A 22,774-nucleotide genomic window follows, 5' to 3' on the forward strand; every position below is an offset into this window, starting at 1 on the left:
TTGTAGAAACACACAGGGTTTCACCATGTTGCCCATGCTGGTCTCAAACTCCTGAACTCAAGTGATCTGCATACCTCAGCCTCCCAAAGTGTTGGAATGACAGTCGTGAGCCACTGTGCCTGACCTCTGTGATATTTCTTCTTTTTTTAGTTTTTTTTGTGAGCTTTCACTTACCTTTACCTTACTTTACTTACCTTCCCTATGAAACTCGCTCCAAGCCCCTGAAGCCATATTATCTCCCTGAGGAAATAATATTTTCTACAGGCTTATTTTTGCTGTATATCAAGGGTTGGCAAACTTTTTCTGTAATGGACCAGATAACACGTATTTTAGGGTTGGCAGGTGGTGTGGTCTGTCGCGACTACTGAACTTGGCTGTTTTAGTGGAAGAGCAGCCATAGACAGTGTTTCAACAAATGAGTGTGACTATATTTCAATGCAACTTTATTTACAAAAACAGGCAGAGGGCCAGATTTGGCCAGTGGGCCATATTTGCCAGCTCCTGGTATCATATGTACCATGATATAGGCTGAGACCTCCTCAAGGTCAAGGACTGTGTTTTATCACTCTATCCATTCTCAGTATCTTACGTTTGTTGAATGAACAGCCAGAAGAGTTATTTAAACTTGTAGGATCTACAAAACTATAATTTCTCCTATCATTCATTTTTGTTATGGCCTAAAGATAATTCCCTAACTTTGGCAAAAACACCACATACCCAGATACTTAAACACATACCCTACCAGTTTTATATTGACTCACCTTTTTGTTTTTAAAGAGATCATATTGAGTACCTTTGAGAATTTTAAAAATATTTATTATAATATATATTGCTAAAATATAGAAATCAATAGTGTCATCATTAGAAGATTTATTTTGGTTCTGCATGTTTTTCAGTTTTGAAAAAAATATAAAAGTGTAAGATGTTTCTCTTGGAATTTCAGAAGATAGGAAGGAAAACAGTAGTGCATTTAAATGGATATGGATTTTTTAAACCTTCTTTGTTAAACCTTAAAGACTCCCTAAGGCTCTGGTCTGAATCTCATTCTATTCTTCCCTAATACATTTTTAGCTTTTTTTTTTTTTTTTTTTTTGAGACAGAGTCTTGCTCTGTCGCCCAGGCTGGAGTGCAGTGGCCGGATCTCAGCTCACTGCAAGCTCCGCCTCTCGGGTTTACGCCATTCTCCTGCCTCAGCCTCCCAAGTAAGTGGGACTACAGGCGCCCGCCACGTCGCCTGGCTAGTTTTTTGTATTTTTTAGTAGAGACGGGGTTTCACCATGTTAGCCAGGATGGTCTCGATCTCCTGACCTCGTGATCCACCCATCTCGGCCTCCCAAAGTGCTGGGATTACAGGCTTGAGCCACCGCGCCCGGCCTACATTTTTAGCTTTAATGTACTTTTCCTGGGTAATAGTACTTCACCTACTACCTATATGCTAATAAGTTCAGTCATCTCAGTCTGAGCTCTGAAATATCTAATTGCTACTGTGTAGTTCCACTTAGCTATCAAACATAACCGTAAATTCATTTTATAAAGTTGAATTCATCTTTGTTTCCTTCTCATAGCCCTTTCCTCCTTTTTCCTGTTTAAATCCCAGCCTTTTCTACTGCTTTGTTCCCTACCTTGTAAGTGGTATAAGTAGTCACCTAAGCCATGAAACTAAGAACCGTATCAAGTTCCTTCCTGTTACTCACCCTTCAAACCCAGGTTATCAAGTCCCTACCTTCTGAATGGCCCCTACATGTTAGATCTTTCTGACATCTATATCCTCTCAGCCTTAGAACAGACCTATCTGTCCTCTATATTTATAGTTCTACCTCCTGATATGCCCTTTTGAACTTATGTCTCCCAAATCTGAAAACCAAAAGGAAAGCAACACGAAACCTTATGTAGACTCCAACATCTCACTCTAGCTGTTACCCTAACTACCATGTCTCCCTCCAGCTATTACCCTATCTCCTATCTTTTCCCTTAAATATTTTTCTTAGGAATTGTCTGGTCTTGCCTAGTCTTTATGTCTTCTTTGAGAAGTGTTTCCTCACTTCTCACTCAGTCTTCAAAGTAACCTAATGTTCACCTTCCCTGCTGCTGCTCCCCTCTGCATATTCATTTTCTTCTCAGTTATGGCATTTTGGAGTCCTTCAAAACTTCTGTTAGACTCTTCTCACACTATATTCTCCTTAAAGAATGACCTGCATATGGCTGCTAACCTAGGAGTTGTCTTTGACACTGTTCCCTATCATCCCACTTTTCCAGTCCATCCTCAAGACCAGATGATTTTTTTTTAATCTCTTAAATAACTTTTCAGTCCGCCCACTTCTCTCGCTGCTGCCACATTAATCCAGGCTGTCGTCATTTGTTGCCTAGATTTCCAGTAATTCTGTGTGTATTCCTTGTTCGCCATTCTCTGACACTACTTTGTTTTCCTTCATGGCACTTACCACTCCATGACTTTGTAGACTCCGAGCATTTGTTTGTCTGTTGACTGTTCTCCCTTAATAGAGTAAAAATTTCATGAGGTCAGAGACTTTGTTTGTTTCTGTATCTCCAGTATGCCAGCGGTGCTTGCCACATAGTAGCTGCTCAATAAGTATTTGTCAACTGAGTGAATAGACTATCAAGTGGGTCTACCCACATGTACTCCTGACCTTTTTCAATTTATCCTGCACCCTGGAATCAAAGTAGTCTTAAATGCACATCTCATACTCTGGTTTCTTTTCAGAGTCAATAGATCTTTTGCCTTTTAAATGCAAATCTGTGACACAAATACAACATGAATTCTAAAGTGGCTTACCAAACTTGTAGGATAAAGACTGAAATCTTCATGGAGCTTTCAAGGCCCTGTGTTAATCTTTTCCTTGCCTACCTCTTCTTTCTCCTTTTATTTTTTTATTTTCGCTTCATGTGTGGCACACTTTTCCTTGAATCTATTTCTTTCCTTTTTACTTAGATAACTCCTATTCACTCATCTTGTAGATGCCAGCTTAAGAATTCTTTCCTACAGAAGTCTTCCAAAACCATCTCCTACCCTCCAGAGGGTAAGTCTGCACATCATCATGGAACCATCTGCTTTTCTTCTGTGCATGTTCTTAGTTTATAGTTATACTGAAATAGTATGATTATTTGGTTAGTGTCTGTCTGCTGCTCTCAATAAAAAGGAAGGAGTTTATGCCTTTTTTTCCATACCATTCAATGAATACCTAGCTCTCAGTTAAGTGCTTAGTATATATTACATGTTCGGTAAATACTTGTTGGCAGAATTAATGAATACAGCATCTTGAATATGTCAGGTTCTTTTCACTCCCCCTTGCCTTTGGTACCTGCTGCTCCCTGAAACATCTCTTTTATCTGCCTGGAGGCCTGGCTCATTCCTCTGCCTCAGGCTGATTTTTCATGACACCTCATCTGAACATATCCCCTCTCACAGCATAGTAGTTGTTAATTTCTGTGTGTCTACCCTGTTAAATTATACGCCTTTTGGATACATGGGTTTAAAATATTTCAAATGTATAGCTATGCATGTTGCTGTATTACATAGCTATGCCTGTCGCTCAGTAACTTACAGAAATAAAAAATTGGAAGATTCAGTGGCATAGATTACTGAGTGGCAACAGTTTCCAAAAGAAGAGGGTTGTCAGTGATTTCAGATGCTGCACACAAATTGCAGAGGACAAACAGCAAAGAACTAAAAGACCTCTGAGGTCCCTTCTCATTATTAGTTTCCTTTAAATCAGGCTGTTAAAAGGCAATGACTGTTTTTTAAACCCTTGCATTATGTCTTTGACATGTTTGGAGGGAAGAATTTGTCTCTTCTCTGCCAAGGCATAAAATTAAGTTTTTGAACATATTCTTCCTAAATGTGGCTTTATTAGGAAGGAGCTTATTAAACAGTAAATATGATTATTATTACTACCTGTATTAGGGTTCTCCAGAGAAATGGAAGCAGTGGGAGATACCTGTATTTCTATGTTTACATGTGTATAGATATAGATATAGATATAAAATGAGAACTGTCATAAGGAATTGCCTCATATGATTATGGAGGTTAAGTCCCACAATCTGTTATTTGCAAGCTGGAGACCCAGGAAAGCTGGTCGTGTAAGTCTCCGTTCATGGGCAGAAGACCAGCATCTAAGCTCAAGCAGTCAGGTAGAGAGAATTCAATTCAACCTTCCTTCAACTTTTTTGTTCTGGTCAGGCCCTGAATGGATTGAATGATGGCAGCCCACCCACCTTGGAAAGGGCAATTTGCTTTACTCAGTCCACCAATTCAAATGAGAGTCTGTTCTCTAACACCCTTGCAGATGCACCAGATATAATGTTTAGCCCAATATCTGGGCATCTGGTGACCCACTCATGTTGACATATAAAATTAACCATCATATCACCTTATATCACTGCTATCCCTACCTGGAATAATCTGTTGATTTTATCCCTTGAGATTTGAGTGGTTAAATCTCTATTGAAATATTTGATACTAATTGAAAAACAATGTTTCCATCATCTTTGTAATAGTTTTTGCCAGGCATTAGATTTATAATCTTTCCAGTCTTCTGTTCTGGAAAAAAAAAAAAAAAAATAGCAGTCTTGGGAAGCTTTTAATTTTTAATAGCCTTTGGAACAATTTAAGATGATTCTTCATCATTTATTTATAGTGTCAAGCAAAACACAGGGAAAGACTTTCTTGTTTTATTCTAACATATTAAGAGGAATATGAAGAAAAAGTACAATATCAGTGTAGAATTTGTGATAATTTTTCAGTTACCTTTTACTTAACTTTGATACGAGTATTTGCCTGCTATGCAAAATAAAATGAGAAGCATAAAATACTGCATTTTAAGCCTATTTTTAACAAGACTGGTTTTGTCTTTAATAAAAGTATCTTGAAATCTACCTTGAGAACGTCGATAAGTGAATATGTATGCAAGTATCTCCACTTTTGTACCACGTTAGTTTCAAATTCTTCCAGATTTCTGTATATGCCTCCATGGTTCAGAGTATTATGCTCCAAGAACCAGTCATAGCCTTTCTTTTCTACCCCTCTGATGTCCTTTACATGTTTGAATCTGTCTTAGGCTGTGTTGACATAAAGGAATATCTGAGGCTGGGTAATTAATAAAAAAAAAAAAAAAAAAAAAAAAAAAAGGCTTACTTGGCTCACAATTTTGACGTCTGGAAAAGTTCAGGATTTGGCATCTGCATCTGGTAAGGTGTAGACTGCTTCCACTTAGGGGCAAAAGGTGAAGGGAAGCCAGTGTGTGCAGAAATCACACAGCAAAAGAGGAAGCAAGGAGGGAGTGCTAGGCTCTTTTTAACAACCTGCTTTCATGGGAACTCACTCGTAACCATGAGGATGAGGTTGGCACCAAGCCATTCATGAGGCATCCACCACCATTACCTAAACACTTCCCATTAGGCCCCACCCCTAACAATGGAGATCAAGTTTCAACATGAGATTGTTAGGGGACAAACATCCAAGCTGTAACACAGTCCACTTTCACATCTTCAGTAGTAGTAGAGTGGATACGCAGAAGCCTACTTTATTTCATTTAGAGACGGCTCGCAGGACCATAAGAATTACATGTAAATGAATGTCCATGGATGACTTGGAGGGACTCTAGACTGTTGAGGAAAAGTACACTTCTGTTTTCTTTAAATCATTGTTTTTGGAGCCTCTTTCAGCTCCTCAACTTTTACCCTACTTAACACTCCTGAATATAAATGTTCTTGAATGGAATAGTGGATTGTTTACTTATCAAATTACTTATCATCATCTTCTTTCCTCCAGGGCATGTGACTGGATTCATGAAAGTTAAACGCACATATTATGTGCCCCCTAATCATTTTCTTCACAGCTCGGCTTTATGTGATACTGCTGTATTGCTAGAGAATTCTTCCAGCTTCTCACAACACTTTGTCCTTTATCGTTTCACTGCTGGCATTTAAGGCTTATGTCTTGGATTTACCGCATTTATTTTTCTCTTGTACTTTCACTCTTGATACTGCTGCTTTCACATTACATCCCCATTGGGATTCTGACACTTCTCCCATCATCTCTTATTTTCCAGTCCATCTCCCAAACCAGATGATTTTTATCTTCTAAATATTTCTTGAATCCCTCTACTTTTCTCACTGACACCACCCTAGTCCAACTTATTCCTTGCTTAGCCTCAAATTTGATTGCATACGTTATTCATATGTTCATTCTATACATTTATCCCCACTCACTGTTTAGGACTTGTATCGCTCTTAGCACTTACAGGAGCAGCTTCTTATATGAACCAAGGTTTACTTCTGGTTCAAGTCGTACATTTCTATTCCTGTGCAGTGTTGTGTTACATGAGTAGGCCATAATTACTTCACCCTTCTGTTGATGGGCCTTTAGATCATTTCCAACTTCTTTTTTTTTTTTCTTTTTTTTACAAACTACCTCAATTTGTGCAAAGAAATAAATGTCTCTTTGTACACATGTGCAGAAGATTCTTTAGGTGGATATACCTGGGAATAGAATTGCTCAGTCATAGCTTATGTACCTCTTCAAATTTACTAGAAAAATAAAACTTCTTCAAAATAATTATATTATAAACTTTTACTGATAATGAATTTTCATTGTTCCATTTCCTAACTCTTGGTATTGTTAGATATTTTTTCAATCTGTTGATGTGAAATGCAATCTAATACTTGCGTCAAAACTTTATTGTACAATATTCCTATATACCAGCAACAAATACTGCATATTTTAAAATTACCTTTTAAGATAGCAATGAAAAAATATAAGAGATGTGTAATCAATAGATGTGTAAGACTAGAACAATGTTTTTAAAGACGCCATCTAAATAAATGCAGGGCAATACCATTTTCATGGGTAAAAAGACTCACTGTGCTTAAGATGTCCTCCGCCTATTTACTAGAAATTTAGTGCATTTGCAGTTAAATTCCTAATAGGAATTTTTTGGAACCTAAGCTGATTCCAGCAATTTTTATGGAAGAGCAAAGGGCCATAAAAGAGCCCACAAATTTTGAAGAAGGAAACTTGTCGTATTGGATTACAGACTCTAATAATTAAAACCCTGTTGTATTGCCACAAGGATAAACTAATTGGCGAACAGACTGGAATATAATATCCAGGCTCTCTTAGTCAACTTGAAGGTGAAACTCAGTAATGTTTATTTTTAAAAGGCAATTGTTTTATACCACAGGATAAGAATAACTGCTTTTCTAAAACAGAATTGTCAAGACTAATTACCTATATTGGAGGGTTTCTAAATGTATCATGCCTAGTTCAAGGACTCATAACCATTTTTCTTTTCTTTTGTACATCAGCTTCCAAAGGTGTGCAGCAGTCTCCTGTCAGTAATAATGCAGTATTACACCGATTTTTGCCCAAAGATGGGTGAAGGAGGCCTCCTTAGATTTACTCTTGCCATTTTCTCTTGTTTCCTATGGTACCTCCAACATTCACACCTCCCCAAATCTCTGGTCTGTATGAACTTGGGGTTTTCTTACAGAGTTGTTTTGTTGTCGTTATAAACGAAATTGATTTGAGATTCAGCAGGTTTAGTCAGAAGTTACAAATGTGAAAGCAGAGAATACTGGTTTTTAGCTTCCTTATTTTTAAGCAATTATGTTTGCATAATAGAAGAATCTTAGATTGTTCTGTACCAATTTACACTATAATTTTATTTAGCAAATGTGGGAAGCTTTGTACAATATGACCTACTTATAGGCTAACAATAGGTCTAAAAAAGTAGGGTGGCTATTTTCCTTTATTTTTAGATTCTTAAGCAGTTATGATTGAAAATATTAGATCAGATTTTCTTTTAACTTTAAATGTCACCAGATTTATACACTCCTAATTTTTAGTGAAAACCTTTTTATGAATGATAGTTTATTAATAAAATGTTTTATGCATAATACAATTAAACTTATTTTTTTCTTATAAGAGTGTTCTAAAAGCATATAATGTGAACAGTGTTACATATAAAATTAGCACACTTTTAGATTCCAGCCTATACACATATTATCAGAACATGCACAGCAGTGTTTTCAACTACAGAACTGTGATGGATTGAACATGGAGGGGGAAGAATTGAGGAAGAGCTAAAAGATATTTATCTATGCTTTACCTTGGATGTATGTTGAAAAGAGCTTACTTTTTGGAGTTTAGATACTTTACATTTTTTTTTGTACTAAGCCTTCAAAATCCAGTGCATATTTGACACATAATAGCCTTTAAAATTCAGACTAGCCACATTTCAGTTGCTCAGTAGCCACTTATGGCTAGTGGTTATCATACTGGACAGTGCAGATCTATCCAATAGGATAACAATACTTCATAGGATGATTCTGGGAAGGAAATGAATACAAAATACATATTCTAAAAATAAGCTTTGTTGCTGACCCATCATAGGTCCTCAGTAAATGCAAGCCTCTCTTTGCTCTCCATTATATTAATAGCTTGTTATGTTTTGGGTTTTGTAGCATATGTAGTTGGAAACTTCAAGTCAATAAAATATTGACTTTTTTTCAAATTGAAGAAAATAAAATGTTCTTATTTTTTCTCTAAACTAACAGTAATTGAGAGTCAACTCTTGTAATAGATATTGCTGCTTTTGCTCGTTTTGTTTCCTGTCTTTCCTTCTAAGACTCAATTTTCACCTAAGATTATTAGAAATGTACATTAATAGTTGGCACCAAATTTCTGCTTTTAGACTGTGATCCAGTTTCCTTTTGTCTCATTTTTTTTTTTTTTTTCCGAGACGGAGTCTTGCTCTGTGCCCAGGCTATAATGCAGTGGCACAATCTCGGCTCACTGCAAGCTCCTCCCAGGTTCATGCCATTCTCCTGCCTCAGCCTCCTGAGTAGCTGGGACTATAGGCGCCCGTCACCGCGCCCAGCTAATTTTTTGTATTTTTAGTAGAGACAGGGTTTCACCGTGGTCTTGATCTCTTGACCTCGTGATCCGCCCGCCTTGGCCTCCCAAAGTGCTGGGATTACAGGCGTGAGCCACCGCGCCCGGCTTTGTCTCATTTTTTTAATGATGCTGCCCTATATACATCTAAAACTTCATTCTTGAAAATATTGTCAACCAGCACCTATGTAATAATGAAATTACTACACAGTACTTGGGGGACCTGAATAAGATGAGTTATGTGATTTTTCCTGTGGCTACTTTTGCTGTCCCATTAATACATAATTTTAGGCTGGGTGTGGTGGCTCACACCTGTAATTCTAACACTTTGGACGGCCGAGGCAGGCAGATTGCTTGAGGCCAGGAGTTCGAGACCAGCCTGGCCAATATGGCAAAGCCACATCTCTACTAAAAATACAAAAATCAGGCCTGGTGTGGTGGCTCACACCTGTAATCCCAGCACTTTGGGAGGCCGAGGCAGGCGGATCACGAGGTTAGGAGATCGAGACCATCCTAGCTAACACGGTGAAACCACCTCTCTACTGAAAATAAAAAAAAAAATTAGCTGGGCATGGTGGTGGGCACCTGTAGTCCCAGCTACTTGGGAGACCAAGGCAGGAGAATGGCGTGAACCCAGGAGGCGGAGCTTGCAGTGACTGGAGATCGTGCCTGTGCACTCCAGCCTGGGAGACAGAGCAAGACTCCGTCTCAAAAAAAAAAAAAAAAATACAAAAAGCAGCCGGGCATGGTGGTGCACACCTGTAGTCCCAGCTACTTGGGAGGCTGAGGCAGGAGAATCACTTGAACCCAAGAGGCAGAGGTTGCAGTGAGCTGAGATCACACCACTGCACTACAGCCTGGGCAAGAGTGAGACTGTCTCAAAACAAACAAAAAATACATAATAGTTTTGTTTGGGCCACCACATTGGTGATTTCATCGTGTCCCAGGCTCTCACCTTCAACCTTTTGGGTCAGGTGAGAAAACCAAGGTAAATTTAGTAATTTAAAATGAGAAATGTAACTGTCAAGGAACTATATAGTACTTGTGTCTTTAGGTAAAGACATTATTTTACTATAAGCATAGAATAACAGGGTGGGAGGTGCTTAGTGAGTGTAGATTCAGAACAAAGAAAGTTAATTATGCAGTTCAAATAACCCATCACCTTGGAAGACTACCATCCACTGGGACTAGATAGCCCAGTTCCTTGAACCAGGGGACTTTTCTACAGAGTTTGGCTGAGCTCTACCAACATTTCTTTCTCTATTTTGTATTCTGTTTCTTATATTTTGCACATCTTTTTAAAAATATGATTAGCTTCCTTCTCTTTCTTTTAAATCTTACAGGAGCCCTTCTGTTTCCTAAGTTAACATGTGAAGGTAACTGATCCATGATGTATTGTTTATAGCTTTAATTTCTATTTTCTTTGTTTCCAACTTACTGGGAGATAACTCACTCTTCCTCTGTCCCCAAGGAAGAGACTATACTTCCATTTCTCCATATTGCTTAGAAGTAAAATCCCTAGAAACAGTAGGCCTATGTATGTATTGGTAGTAACATGAAGTGTATGTATGGGAGGGGGAAAATTGCTGACATTGCATCTTTGTCTACAGACAACCTTATTGGGACAGCAAAAGCAAGCAAGATAAATTTCCTGGGTGTGAAGAAAAGAAGAAAAGAAAAGTACTTTTACTGATCAGAGATTGAGAAGTAGCTTCAGGGTTAAATATAGGAATACTTTTAAGGGGGTTTTGTACTGATGTTTATGTTGATGTTGTAGGTTTTGAATTTGAATAGAGGAGTCTCACCCAGACTCTTAACTTTATATGAATGTCAAGCTCAAGGCATCTAAAAACACACGTGCTTCTTTCCCAGGCTTCCTCATCTTGGTAAATAACAAATCCATCCTAATTGCTCAGGCCTCAGAGTTAGGAGATAGTCTTGATTTTTTTTCCTTTTTACACACATCCTTATATCTGATACATTAGCAAATTCTGTCAGCCCTGTCTTCAGAATTACTTCTCATTACTCCCACTATTGTTACTGTGATTCAAGCCACCATCATTTCTTCGCTGTACTATTATAATAGCTTTCTAATTGGTCTCTTAAAACATATGTCAACTTGTCTTTTAAGGATCTTCCAGTGAAGTTCTTATAGCTAATACATTCTTAAGAAATGATAGAATTTAAAAATCATTATTTTTGTACTCTCTAGTGAAATAATGGAACTGAGTACTGATTATCAGTGGATGCTAAAAACCATTTGGTAAAAGCTTGATGTGAAACATTATGATGGATAGATTAGGCTGACATAAATATCCTAACTTACAGATCATCAGTAAAAGTGAGGCAGGCAAAAATAAAGTTCCTTATGGTTTGATTCAATAGCAAGTACCATAAGTGAAGCATTCTTGCCTAAAAAAATTAAGCTCAGTATAATCAGGCTTTTAAATCAAATTACTAATTTGCAGGAAATACAGGGGATAGAAGAAAAAGTTAAAGAGGAAAAATATCAGGTAAATCCAGAAAGTGAGAAATTTTGTAGGACAAGTGACACAATTTATCTAACAAATCAATGGCATGAAAACAGACACTGGTGCTGAGAAGGGGCTGATATGGACTAAAAGAGGTGCAAGAGGCCTAACAAGCAAACATACTGTGTGGCTTTTGTTTGATTCTAATCTGAACAAATCATGTGTAAAAAGATAATCGGGGAAATAGAAATATAGACTGGACTGGACGTTAGATAATAGTAAAGATTTACTTTAAATTTTGTTGGTATGTTAGCTTTTCTAAAAAAAAAAAAAAACACCAGTTCTTAATACTTAATTAGAGATGCCAGTTGAGGTAAGAGTAATATAACATGTCCGAGATTTGCTGTAAAATACCAACAAAAAAAATAAAACAAAAAGGAGTATAGTATAAATGAAACATGATCAGGAAGTAGTAACTTTTTAAGTGGGGTAATGGGTGCAGGGGGCCTATGAATCTCTTCTCTCTGCTTTTGTGCATATTTGAAAAGGTTCATGATAAAAGTTTTAAAAAACAGAGTGAATGCTAAAACCAAAAATCTCTTCTGTGAGTTCTTACCTAATTAATATTAAAATCTAAAACTCCTCCCATGGTCTATAAAGGCCTGTGATCTGACCCTGGCTATCTCTCAGACCTTGTCTCCCTTCCTTCCTCATTCCAGCCATTCTGACCCTCTCACTTTCTTAGATTGTGCCAAGTAGAGTTTTGCCTCAGAGCGTTTGCATTTGCTTTTCCTCTGTTTAGAATTCTTTTCCTCCAAATATCCGTCTAGCTGGCTTCCTCATTTCCTTGGGACCTTTGTTCTACTTTTGCTTTAACCGAGAGGTCTGCCTTGACCACCCTACATAAAATAACCTCCTGGTCGGGCGCAGTGGCTCACGCCTGTAATCCCAGCACTTTGGGAGGCTGAGGCGGGCAGATCACCTGAGGTCGGGAGTTCGAGACCAGCCTGACCAACATGGAGAAACCCTGTCTCTACTAAAAATACAAAAAATTAGCTGGGCGTGGTGGTGTATGCCTATAATCCTAGCTACTCGAGAGGCTGATGCAGGAGAATCGCTTGAACCCGGCGGGCGGAGGTTGTGGTGAGTCAAGATCATGCCATTGCATTCCAGCCTGGGCAACAAGAACAAAACTCCATCTCAAAAAATAAAATCAAATAAAATAACCTCCCTCCTCCAATCACTATCCTCACTTACTCTAAGGTACTTTTCTTAAAATTAAAAAAAAAAAAAAAGTATAGGCTTGGTGCAGTGGCTCATGCCTGTAATCCCAACACTTTGGGAGGCCGAGGGGGGTGGATCACCTGAGGTCAGGAGTTTGAGATCAGCCTGGCCAAAGTGAAACTCCGTCTGTACTAAAATTACAAAAATTAGCCGGGTGTGGTGGTGGGTGCCTATAATCCCAGCTACTTGGGAGGCTGAGGCAGGAGAATCGCTTGAACCCCGGAGGTGGAGGTTGCAGTGAGCCAAGATCCAGCCACTGCACTCCAGCCTGAGTAAGAGTGAGACTCTGTCTCGAAAAAGAAATATATATATATATATATATATATATATATATATATATATATATATATAATTTTTATAGATTTAGGGGGTACAACTGCAGATTTCTTACCTATATATATTGCATAGTGAGATACCATCTTATGCCTATAATCCCGGCTATTTGGGAGGCTTAGGCAGGAGAATCGCTTGAACCCGGGAGGTGGAGGTTACAGTGAGCCGAGATCCAGCCACTGTACTCCAGCCTGGGTAAGAGTGAGACTCTGTCTCAAAAAAAGATACATATAATTTTTATAGATTTATGGGGTACAACTGCAGATTTTTTACCTGTATATATTGCATAGTGAGATACCATCTTGCGCCAGTCAGAATGGCCATTATTGAAAAGTTAGAAAGCAATAGATGTTGGCGAGGATGTGGGGAAAAGCGAACACTTAGCCACTGTTGGTGGGGATGTGAATTAGTAGAAACTTTATGGAAAACAGCATGAGGTACTTTTCTTTCATGGCAATTACTATCATCTGATGCATTTATCTATGTGTTTGTTGTCATTAATTCCCAAATTGTTAGCTCCAAGGTGGCAGGGCCTTTATCCTTTTATTGACAGTTGTATTGCCAGCACCTAGAACAGTGCCAGGCACTTGAGAAGCACTTGATAAATATTTGTGAAATAAAAATATAAAACTTGACTTAAGGTTTAATAGTTGAGTACTTCCATTCATTTCCCCAGTTCTTCCGTTTACCCTTCACTTATATTCTCATCCTTACCTAGGAGCAAGTAGTGAAGGATTGATTGCCAAGAGCCTCATCGAGAACAAAACTGAAGGAAAGAACAGAAAATGTCAGGATAGTTTATTATAGGAAACATTGTAAAAGGCATATTCCAAATTTGCTAGGCTTTTAAGCATCCAATAATAGGAAAGATTTGAGTTTTCATTTTTCATTTCTTAATAGCTCTCTGAAATCTGAAATGGTCCCTTCAGACCATTAGAAAGTTGATTTTCTAATTATTTTTAAAGTATATATTACATAGAATGTAGAAAAGTATGTGAAAAGTTATGGTTTTATATGACTGGAAGTTGGCAAAATGTCAGTGACTGAATTTAATGCATCACATGTCTGAGGGTCCTATTCAGTCATCAATAATGTTTGAACAAATAAACATAATTCAAGCATACTTGAATAAGTAACTCTTAATTCATGAAATATACACATATTATGTTTCTTGGTATTTTCAGATAAGTTACAGGATAAAGCTCCCCTGATAAAAATGTTACCCCAGAGTTTGCCAAATTGAATACTTACTTTATCAGTATAATCTTAGTTTTTATTGTGGTAGGAGTCAAGATACGCATTTTGTGAGCAAAGTCTCAATCTGATCCATTTTAAAAGGAAAGTTTGAATTTTTTCCCAAATATATTTTGCTTTTCTCATTTTATTTATTGCTATTCTTAATTTGCTCCCTTGTCATATCACTTATATTCATGCTTATTAATCAGGATTTTGTGGGGACGGAAGCCCAGTTAAAACTATCTTAGGCAAAGAGTAGCATTTATAATAGGGATGTTAGGTTTCTCAACTAATAACCAAAAACCATGAGCAGGGTGGGATGCATCTGGTTCTTAGGGATGATTCTGATGCTGTCAGAGCACTCTTTCAGTTTAGTTCATTCCTCTCATTGCATGTTGTCAGAAAGCATAATCCCCAGCAACTCTCTAGAGCTCTCAGAAGGATATTGTCTCTCCCTGCTCAGTTTCTGTATAACCCTGAACCAGTCAAATGAGGTGTGAGGGATTGACTGATTCTAGCTTAGTCAGATACTCAGGAATTCAGAGTCATGTGAGAACATGAGTGTCCTCACTATAGCTGGCTGTGGATAGAGGAGATAGAAAAGGGAGACATTTACAACAGATAACACTTTTGCCTACTACTAAAGTTAGTTTGTATTATCTATGTATAATTAGACTAGAACATGGTGTTCTGCCATCTAATATAAATGTAGTATAACAGTTACCTTGGTTTCCACAGTATTCTACTTAGCTTTGGGCTTTGCCACAGCAGTGAAGTCATACTGATAGTATTACTGAACTTTATTTTGATAAAGCTTTATTTTAATTGATAGTATTACTGAGCTTTATTTCTAAGTATTCAGCTGTACCACTCAGTAAACCTGGAGGAGGAAACAGATTAATCAGAGACAGATTCATCATTCACGGAAGATAGTGATGGTTGCAGGGAGAGAAGCATATAGCGCTGTAAGCAGGAATCCTAATGCCAGAACCCAGTGCTACTACTGAAGGTTCAACTCATTTCTGTATTTGTTTGAGAAATAAAGAAGAGATTAAGAGTGGAGGCACTAGATAGAGGATTAAGGGTACTGCATTTATGTTGGATATACTCCATGACATCTGTGGATTCGTAATACCAAATTCTTTGCTTTTTACCAATGATCTTAGTGGGCAATGAGACAGATTTGCATCTATCAGCAGATAAAGATTATAGCAGGAACAATAGTTCCTATAGTTTCATTGCTACTTTTTTCCTTCAGTCATGATATGACATTCTCTTTCACTAAACCTTCATCCACACACATACACATAATACAAAGAATTCTGCACTTTGGGAGTCCCAGAATTACTTGAGCCCAAGAGTTTGAGACCAGGCTGGGTAACATATTGAGACTTCGTCTCTACAAAAATAAGTGAAGCCAAGCATGGTGGTGCATGCCTGTTTTACTAGCTACTGGGGTGGCTGAGGCAGGAGGATCACTTGAGCCAAGGAGTGCAAAGCTGTGATGACTTAGGATTGCGCCACTGCTCTCCAGCCTGGGCGACAGAGTAAGATCCTGTCTCCAAAAAAGAAAGAAAAGCAAACGAATTCTGACCTGTCCTAACCCCAGGATTCTTCCTGTTTCTTAAAAGTGTGCTTTCTGTCCATGAATCCTGATGCTTTAGGAACACTTAGTACATTTGGATCCCCATTGTACGGGGATGGAGTTCTCCATCAGTTTTGGCAGCTGTAACAGGAGCCACATTGACTGAAAGTCTCAATCTCTGGGCACTTCCACTTACAAAGGACTGTGAGTGGCCCTGTCCTGGGATGCCAGCTTGGATGCTGTAGTATTTAGAATGTAGACGTATGTTTGGAGAACATATAATAAAGAAGATTCCTATTTGACTACATATAAGTTTAATAGGGGCAGAAAAGAATGATTAAAGTCAATATTTGGCCCTAGTTGGAAAAAAATAATGTAATGGATTATTTGATTGACATGTATATGCATTGTTTCTCTCTTGTATTTGTGAGGGCATGGGAAGATAACAAAGTCTTGAATAAAGATACATGATTCCACCACCAAAGATAACTACTTTTAGCATATTGACATATATCCTTTTAGTTAATGTTTTAGATAGTTAATGTTTTGTGTATTTTTAACAAAACTGAAAACATATTTTTATATATTATTTAACACATCAGTATTTTTGACAAGGTACTTGATGTAGTAAAAATAATGAGATACATGTTCAAATGTGTTCTACTCAATGTAGTAAATACAGTAAGTTAATTATTACAGTAAATATTAGTACCAATAGAAAGAAATATTAGTTGACTAAACAAAGCTATAATGAAGTTTAAAAATCTGGACTTTTTATATTCTTAGATAAATTTTGTTGTTCTTTTTTTATAAATATAACTATATGTTAGAGATTTGAAAGTTGCTCTTGAGGAAATAAATGCTTTTATGCTACTATATTAATTCAATCATAGAGTTAATTGTGTTTTTAAAAGTTATTCTGTTTTCCTTCCCAGATCCAAGTATTTTAGAACATGCTCAAGAGGTGAGCACTTAACAATAGAGGTAAGTAGTCGTTAATTTGATTGGATTAAAAGTGCCTGCAGAAAGGCAGAAGGGGCTTTTGGTTGTAAAGAGGGAAAGATCTGGACCCAAATTTAGAATGAACTGTTTATATTTCAATAGTATTCATGTTAGTGAAGATTGAAAGAGTTGGAGCAGTGGGGAAGGAATGAATAGGAAGAAGTTTGCAGAGGATTATGGTTCTGTTTTTCTAATAGCTTTTCCCCCCACCCTACATAAGTCAGGGAGAAGGTACTCTTCTGTCAGTAATAGTGGCTCACTAGGGCAGTGGGTATAATGAGAGATGGTTGGCCTGCCCCAGCAGGGAAAGTCCAGAAACAAAGCAGGAAGTTGAGTTTCAGTAACTCCACAGCAGAATCACCGAGTCACTTTTTCTTTGAATGTAAAATATAATAATGGAAACTACCATTTATTCCTTACCTATTGTATAAACTAGCCCCTCCACCATACAAATTAAGAATGTCATCACAACTCTGTTGTAAACCGGTGGTGGTCACCCTGTTTCGTGGATGAAAAATGAGAGGCTTAGACAGGTGGAGAAATTGGGCCATATTACACAACCTGTAAGTGGCAAAACCTAAATTCTAGTCCACACTGCCTGGCTCCAAAGCTTGAACACTGTACTTCATGACCTTCTGTATTAATAAGGAAACGTGTAAGGCAGGAATAAGATATTTAAAAATCACAAACCAATATAAAAATAAGATAAGGATAATAACTTTAACAGTTTTATTCTCTTTTTAGAGAGATTCCTTAATTTTCTAAACCTTTTGAATTCATTGTTTCCTCTCAATCTTTAAACCAAACAGTATTAACAATAAAACACCTTTTCTTTCAGGTGGTTACTTATCAAGTTATTTATATTTAAAATGCAGACATTTTAGTGATATAATAGTAATGACTTTCATTAGGTCACTGACATAATAGTATTAGTCACATTATGATCAAACTGTTTACATTCCTATCTCTAGAAAGACATTGTAGTTGGGGATAGTAACTACCATTTAGTAGATTTTTAGTAAATAACTATATGAATGAATAAATGAATAAATATAAACATGTTGGGAAATTCTTATTTGGGTATCTTTTAGTCCCCATTCCTTAAATAATTTTCCTTCTTATGACATTTGTTCTGAAGTCAAGTGAAGTGGAATATTCTGGTAGCATGGACTGAAAATACTTGTATGAAATACTCATTTCAGATGAAACTTTTAGTTCTGATTTATGTAGAAAATTGCTTAATTCTCCTATTTGATTTTCATTCATAGAAAGTCATAAATTAAAATAGTATATGCTTGCCTTGGCCATTTTATAGGACTGTTGAATATATCAAATGAAATGATGTATTAAAAAGGCATTTGAATTAAATATCTTACAAATATAAAGATATATTATTTTTAAGTGAAAAAAGTAACATAATTTCTTGTGAGATGTATACCTAAGACAAATATTCCTCCTAACACTTACTTTTTTGTCCTTTCAGTTTGAGAATCTAGTAGAAAGTGATGAAGTAAGTATTTCCATAATAGTACAAAACTTGTATTTTTCTCATTGATCATCTCATTAGTTCTAACAATTATGTTTACAATTTTTATTTTTGTTTTAGAATTTTTATTTTCTAGTTTTTATTTTTACTTTTTAGTTCTTTATTATTTCCTTGTTTTACTAATTTATATTAGAAAATAATTCCAAATACTAAGATACACTATACACACACATAGGTTTAAAGCATTATACAGAAACCCAAGGAACTTCAGAAAGTTTACTTCTAATATTTCTAACCTCTTGATTAGGTAGGTAAAATACTTCACAATCCAGAGTAGACCCATTGTTTTCTTGTTGTTGCTGTTGTTTTCTTTTTAAGAGACAAGATCTCGGTATGTTGCCCAGACTGGACTAAAACTCCTGGGCTTGAGCAGTCCTCCTGCTTCAGCTGAGTAGCTGGGACCATCGGTGTGTACCACTTCACCCAGCTTTGGAGTAGGCCCATTCTTTATAGTTTTCATAGATTCTGATGTCAGATTTTATACATATTTATTCTACAGTTTCTGACTTTAGCCATCATCTCTTTTATCAGTTATTCTTTATGTTAATTTTCTACATTTCATCTCATAAAACTCAACAAGTTTTAAGATGCTTCTCAAATACAGAAGTGTTAAAAATATGAAGGGAGTGCATTTTATAATCAGCAAAATGTGGTGTATATTTCAACATTTGATCTTAGTCAAAAGGCTAAGAAGCATTTCTTATGCATTGGTATAGTTAGAACTTTAGTTTGTATGCTAATTTGCAACTTCACTAAATTAATTGTGTACGTTTCTGCAAATTACTTAACCTCCCTGGGTCTACTTTCTACATCTTGAAAATTGGTTAGTCTAGAAGAACACTGCAAGTTGACACTTTGTCATTTTTGTTTTCTAGGGAAAGAAGAAAATGTGTTAATCTTTTCCTTTAAAAATGTATTATTTAGTCCAGCCTTTCTCGAGTATGTATAGAATACTAGTCTTAGAATGTAAGTTAGCATGTAAAAGGTTCTGAGATAAACTGTTGTTAAACTGAATTACTTAAACTTGTTCAACTCAGCTATTCTCAGATTAATGTGGGTAAAAATCCTTTTTTAAAATAATAATACATATTTTTCATCTGATAGGACACATTTTGGAAACTATTTTAGCCGTTTGTTCTCCCAGTAAAATATCATTCCATTTCATAGAACTAACTTCTTTTCCTTTGCAAAGGTCACTTTTGTTTTCATGTCCTTCTCTTTAAAAGTTTAAGCAAACACTGGACATGATATTTTTAAAGCATCTGACAAGTGTTAAAAGTAAGCGTTCTTTCAGCCTCCATTAGAATTCATCCCAGCATCATAACACTTTTCAAGAGAACTAGTGATTCCGTGTATTTTCCCAAGATGCTTTTTGTTTGGTTGGCTGAGGATTTTTTTGTTTACTTTTGTTTTTGCAAACCCCTCTTCTCCTCTCTCATTTACTTCATATTTTGTGTTTGGTTTAGTTGAATGTCATCCTGTTTTGTAGTGCTACTTTCTAAACCAATGTGGACCGTTTGGATTTTTATTCCTGCTATTATATTTTAACTTTCAGATATGAATAGTTTAAATGTGTAAGAAGTAGGCATAAACCTGAAAAAATCCTGAAAATAGTTATACTTTGCTTTGGAGGAAAAAACTACAGATAATTTCATAACCTTGTGAAAGAAAACAAAAAGTTGATTCTCATTATTGTAATTATGTTTGATTAAGTTGCTGTAAATGCTAAATTAGTGAATGCTGAAGCATTACTGCAGGGGAAATATAGGGTTAGGTTCCTGCAAGCCTCTGATCACAATGTGTTCATCAACCAATCAGTATATAGCCTCATTCGATGTATGTTTCTGTGTAAGATACCATATTAAACATATATTATTGATTCATTAACTTTGAACTCGCAGCCAGTAGCACAAACTCATGCTTGTATGAAGCTTACCTAACACACATATTTTCCCCATAATGCACATCATAGCTTTCTTGGCCTTTAGGAACACTAGAATACTTAGTATTACTGGAATACTTAGTATTCTACACTTGGAGGCCATTTTAAACAGAAATCACCAGCCAAAAAGCACAAAAATGCAAACAATGTGGCACTAAATAGACTGGAAAAAAGATACTTGTTTATAGCATGAGAGCTGAAACAAGAAAGCAGAGTGTCTGTTGCCCTGTTCTACTTCATCTGGGAATGTGCATTGCTGAGCAACTCAAAATTTTTACTGCTCCATGCCTGTCCTTGAATAACCTAGAAAGCTCAAAGAGTATTGATTTTGTGGTTACAAGTAAATTTTCCAAGTAGGCAAATTTGCAAATACAGAAACTACAAAAAAATGAGGATCAACTGTTAATATAAATGAGAACATAGAGAATATGTTGTCTAATACTATCCTGACTCCAGTTCATTTGGTATGTAACAAATATTTGTTTAAAAAAATTAAGAAATGTCCAGCAAATGATTTTATGTAATTAAGCTAGATAGTAAACTAAATTTTGCTACGGAGAAGTAGCAAACTTTTAAAACTTTTTGTTTCAAGTATTTTTAATAGTGAAATATATTTAATAGTGAAATGTATTTACTCTGATGAAAATGGGTAAGTTGAAAGTATTTAGACTGAATAAAAATTGTATTGATTACTTTAAATAGAATTTAGCTAATTTATTTTAATTGTTTAATTAATTTTTGTACAGGGGGAGAGCCCAGGAAGCAGTCATAGGTAAGGCTTTGTTAAAAAAAAAAAAAAAAACTTCTATGCGAACTGTAAGAAAACTCTCTTAAGAAGTCATGCTTTATCATTTGCTTGCTTTGAGACGTTAAACAGTTTACGTTTCAGAACTTTTAGTTTTTTCTTTCTATAAGATTGAGACAAATATATCTCAAAAGGACTGTTTTGAATATTAAAGAATTTAATGTAAGTGCCTAGATGCTTTCCTGTTGTACCTGTTATATGTTTTTTAGTTTTCTTAAAACCATTAGTATTGATAAGTACATTTCTTTTAAATTTTTTAACTTTATTACCCCTTTCCTTCTTTATGCATTCTAAAACTTGTTCTTCTAAATTTTTTCACATCTTTTAATAGTAACTAAAACCTTGTACTATAATTATTTAAGCAGCTTTTAAATATTTTATTAAAATTGCATGTATTAAGTATCTTTAAGTCAAAAGAGCGTTCTTAATTTCAAGAGAATATTTTCATATACAGTGTTACATTATGAACATATAATCCTTACTTTTTTTAGTTTAGCAAACATTTATTAAGCAACTGTCATGTGCCAAGCACCGTGCTAGACACTGGGATTTTAAAAATCAGACATAGTCTCTCCATTAGAAGAAAGAACATCCTGGTCTGGGAGATAGATTCTCGAGATGACTAATTTCAATATGAGGTAGGGAAAGCAATTAAATAGTGATTATAGAACATTCTAGGGAACCGTAGAGAAGAGGCTGTTGGTACAAAACAGCTTCTTGACTGGAGAGATAAATCCAAGAAGACATTTTTAAGGGGATAACACCTGGTGTTGATTGTTGAAGGGTTGGTTAGTGCTAAGTATCCAGGCAGAGCAGGAGGACATTCCAGACAGAAGAAATTGCATAAGCAAAGTGAGAGAACTGATTGTAAAGGGGCACAAGAAAAGTATGTGAAGTGATGGAAATGTCACATATCTTGCTTCCAGTGGAAGTTACATGAGTGTATACAAGTATTAAAACTTTATGAACTGAACACTTAAAATCTGTATTTCATTTTATTTCAGTTATATTTCAAAGAAAAAATTTTAAAGCCCTAATATATAACTAGGGCTAGCAGAAGTTAGAGCTGGAGGGATGGAAGTAGGAGATGATACCTATAAATGGCTAGTTAACCATGATAGTTACCAAGATCACCTAACTGAGGTGGGGGTCTGGGGAGAGGTGGAGCATGGTGAGAGAGCAGTGATCTGAGGATTGACTAGGCGGACACTAGAAGAGGATTCTGAAGATGACCAAGAAGTAGTAGGCAAAAAGAAGAATCAGGAGAGCTTGGGAAGCCAAGGGAGGGGAGACAGACAGATGGGAATGGTTAACACTGTCCCATGAAACTGAGGTAGTAAGATAAGGACTTAAAATTGTCTACTGTATTTGGCAACATAGAATCCATTGATTACCTTTGCTAGAGTTATTGGAGTGATGGGAGCAGAGGTAGACTGCAGCGAGTTGACAAGTGAATGGGAGGTAAGGACATGAAGGCAAGAGAGGAACAGTAGTTGTAGTAAGAACAAGAGCTACACTACCTGGGGTTCAGATTCTAGCTTTGCCACATACTATAGGACTTACTTAGCCATACTCTTCATCTGTCTTCCTCTCACTTCCCTCATATGTATAATCCTTATAGCTACCTTGGAGGGTTGTTGTGAAGATTACAATTTGTTA

At 36.4% G+C, this 22,774-nt stretch overlaps 1 protein-coding gene across 8 annotated transcripts in view; it reads left to right on the forward strand.

Annotated features, from left to right (window-relative positions):
* The window catches only part of AP1AR (adaptor related protein complex 1 associated regulatory protein), a 42,282-nt gene that overhangs the window by 8,287 nt on the left and 11,221 nt on the right, over positions 1 to 22,774 (forward strand). For 7 of the 8 annotated variants that reach the window (XR_012435026.1, XM_005555696.4, XM_005555698.4 and 4 more), the window contains exons 2-4: positions 16,756 to 16,804; positions 18,306 to 18,332; positions 21,057 to 21,082. Coding sequence is in view for 5 of the 8 variants with exons in the window: in XM_005555696.4 (XP_005555753.1) it covers positions 16,756 to 16,804; positions 18,306 to 18,332; positions 21,057 to 21,082 (102 nt within the window). In the remaining 3 variants the exon portion in view is untranslated. Of the gene's footprint in view, positions 1 to 16,755; positions 16,805 to 18,305; positions 18,333 to 21,056; positions 21,083 to 22,774 lie in introns of those variants that run through there. The other variant, XR_012435025.1, reaches the window with a different exon arrangement.

Source organism: Macaca fascicularis, chromosome 5 (assembly GCF_037993035.2).
Source record: "Macaca fascicularis isolate 582-1 chromosome 5, T2T-MFA8v1.1".
Taxonomy (NCBI): domain Eukaryota; kingdom Metazoa; phylum Chordata; class Mammalia; order Primates; family Cercopithecidae; genus Macaca; species Macaca fascicularis.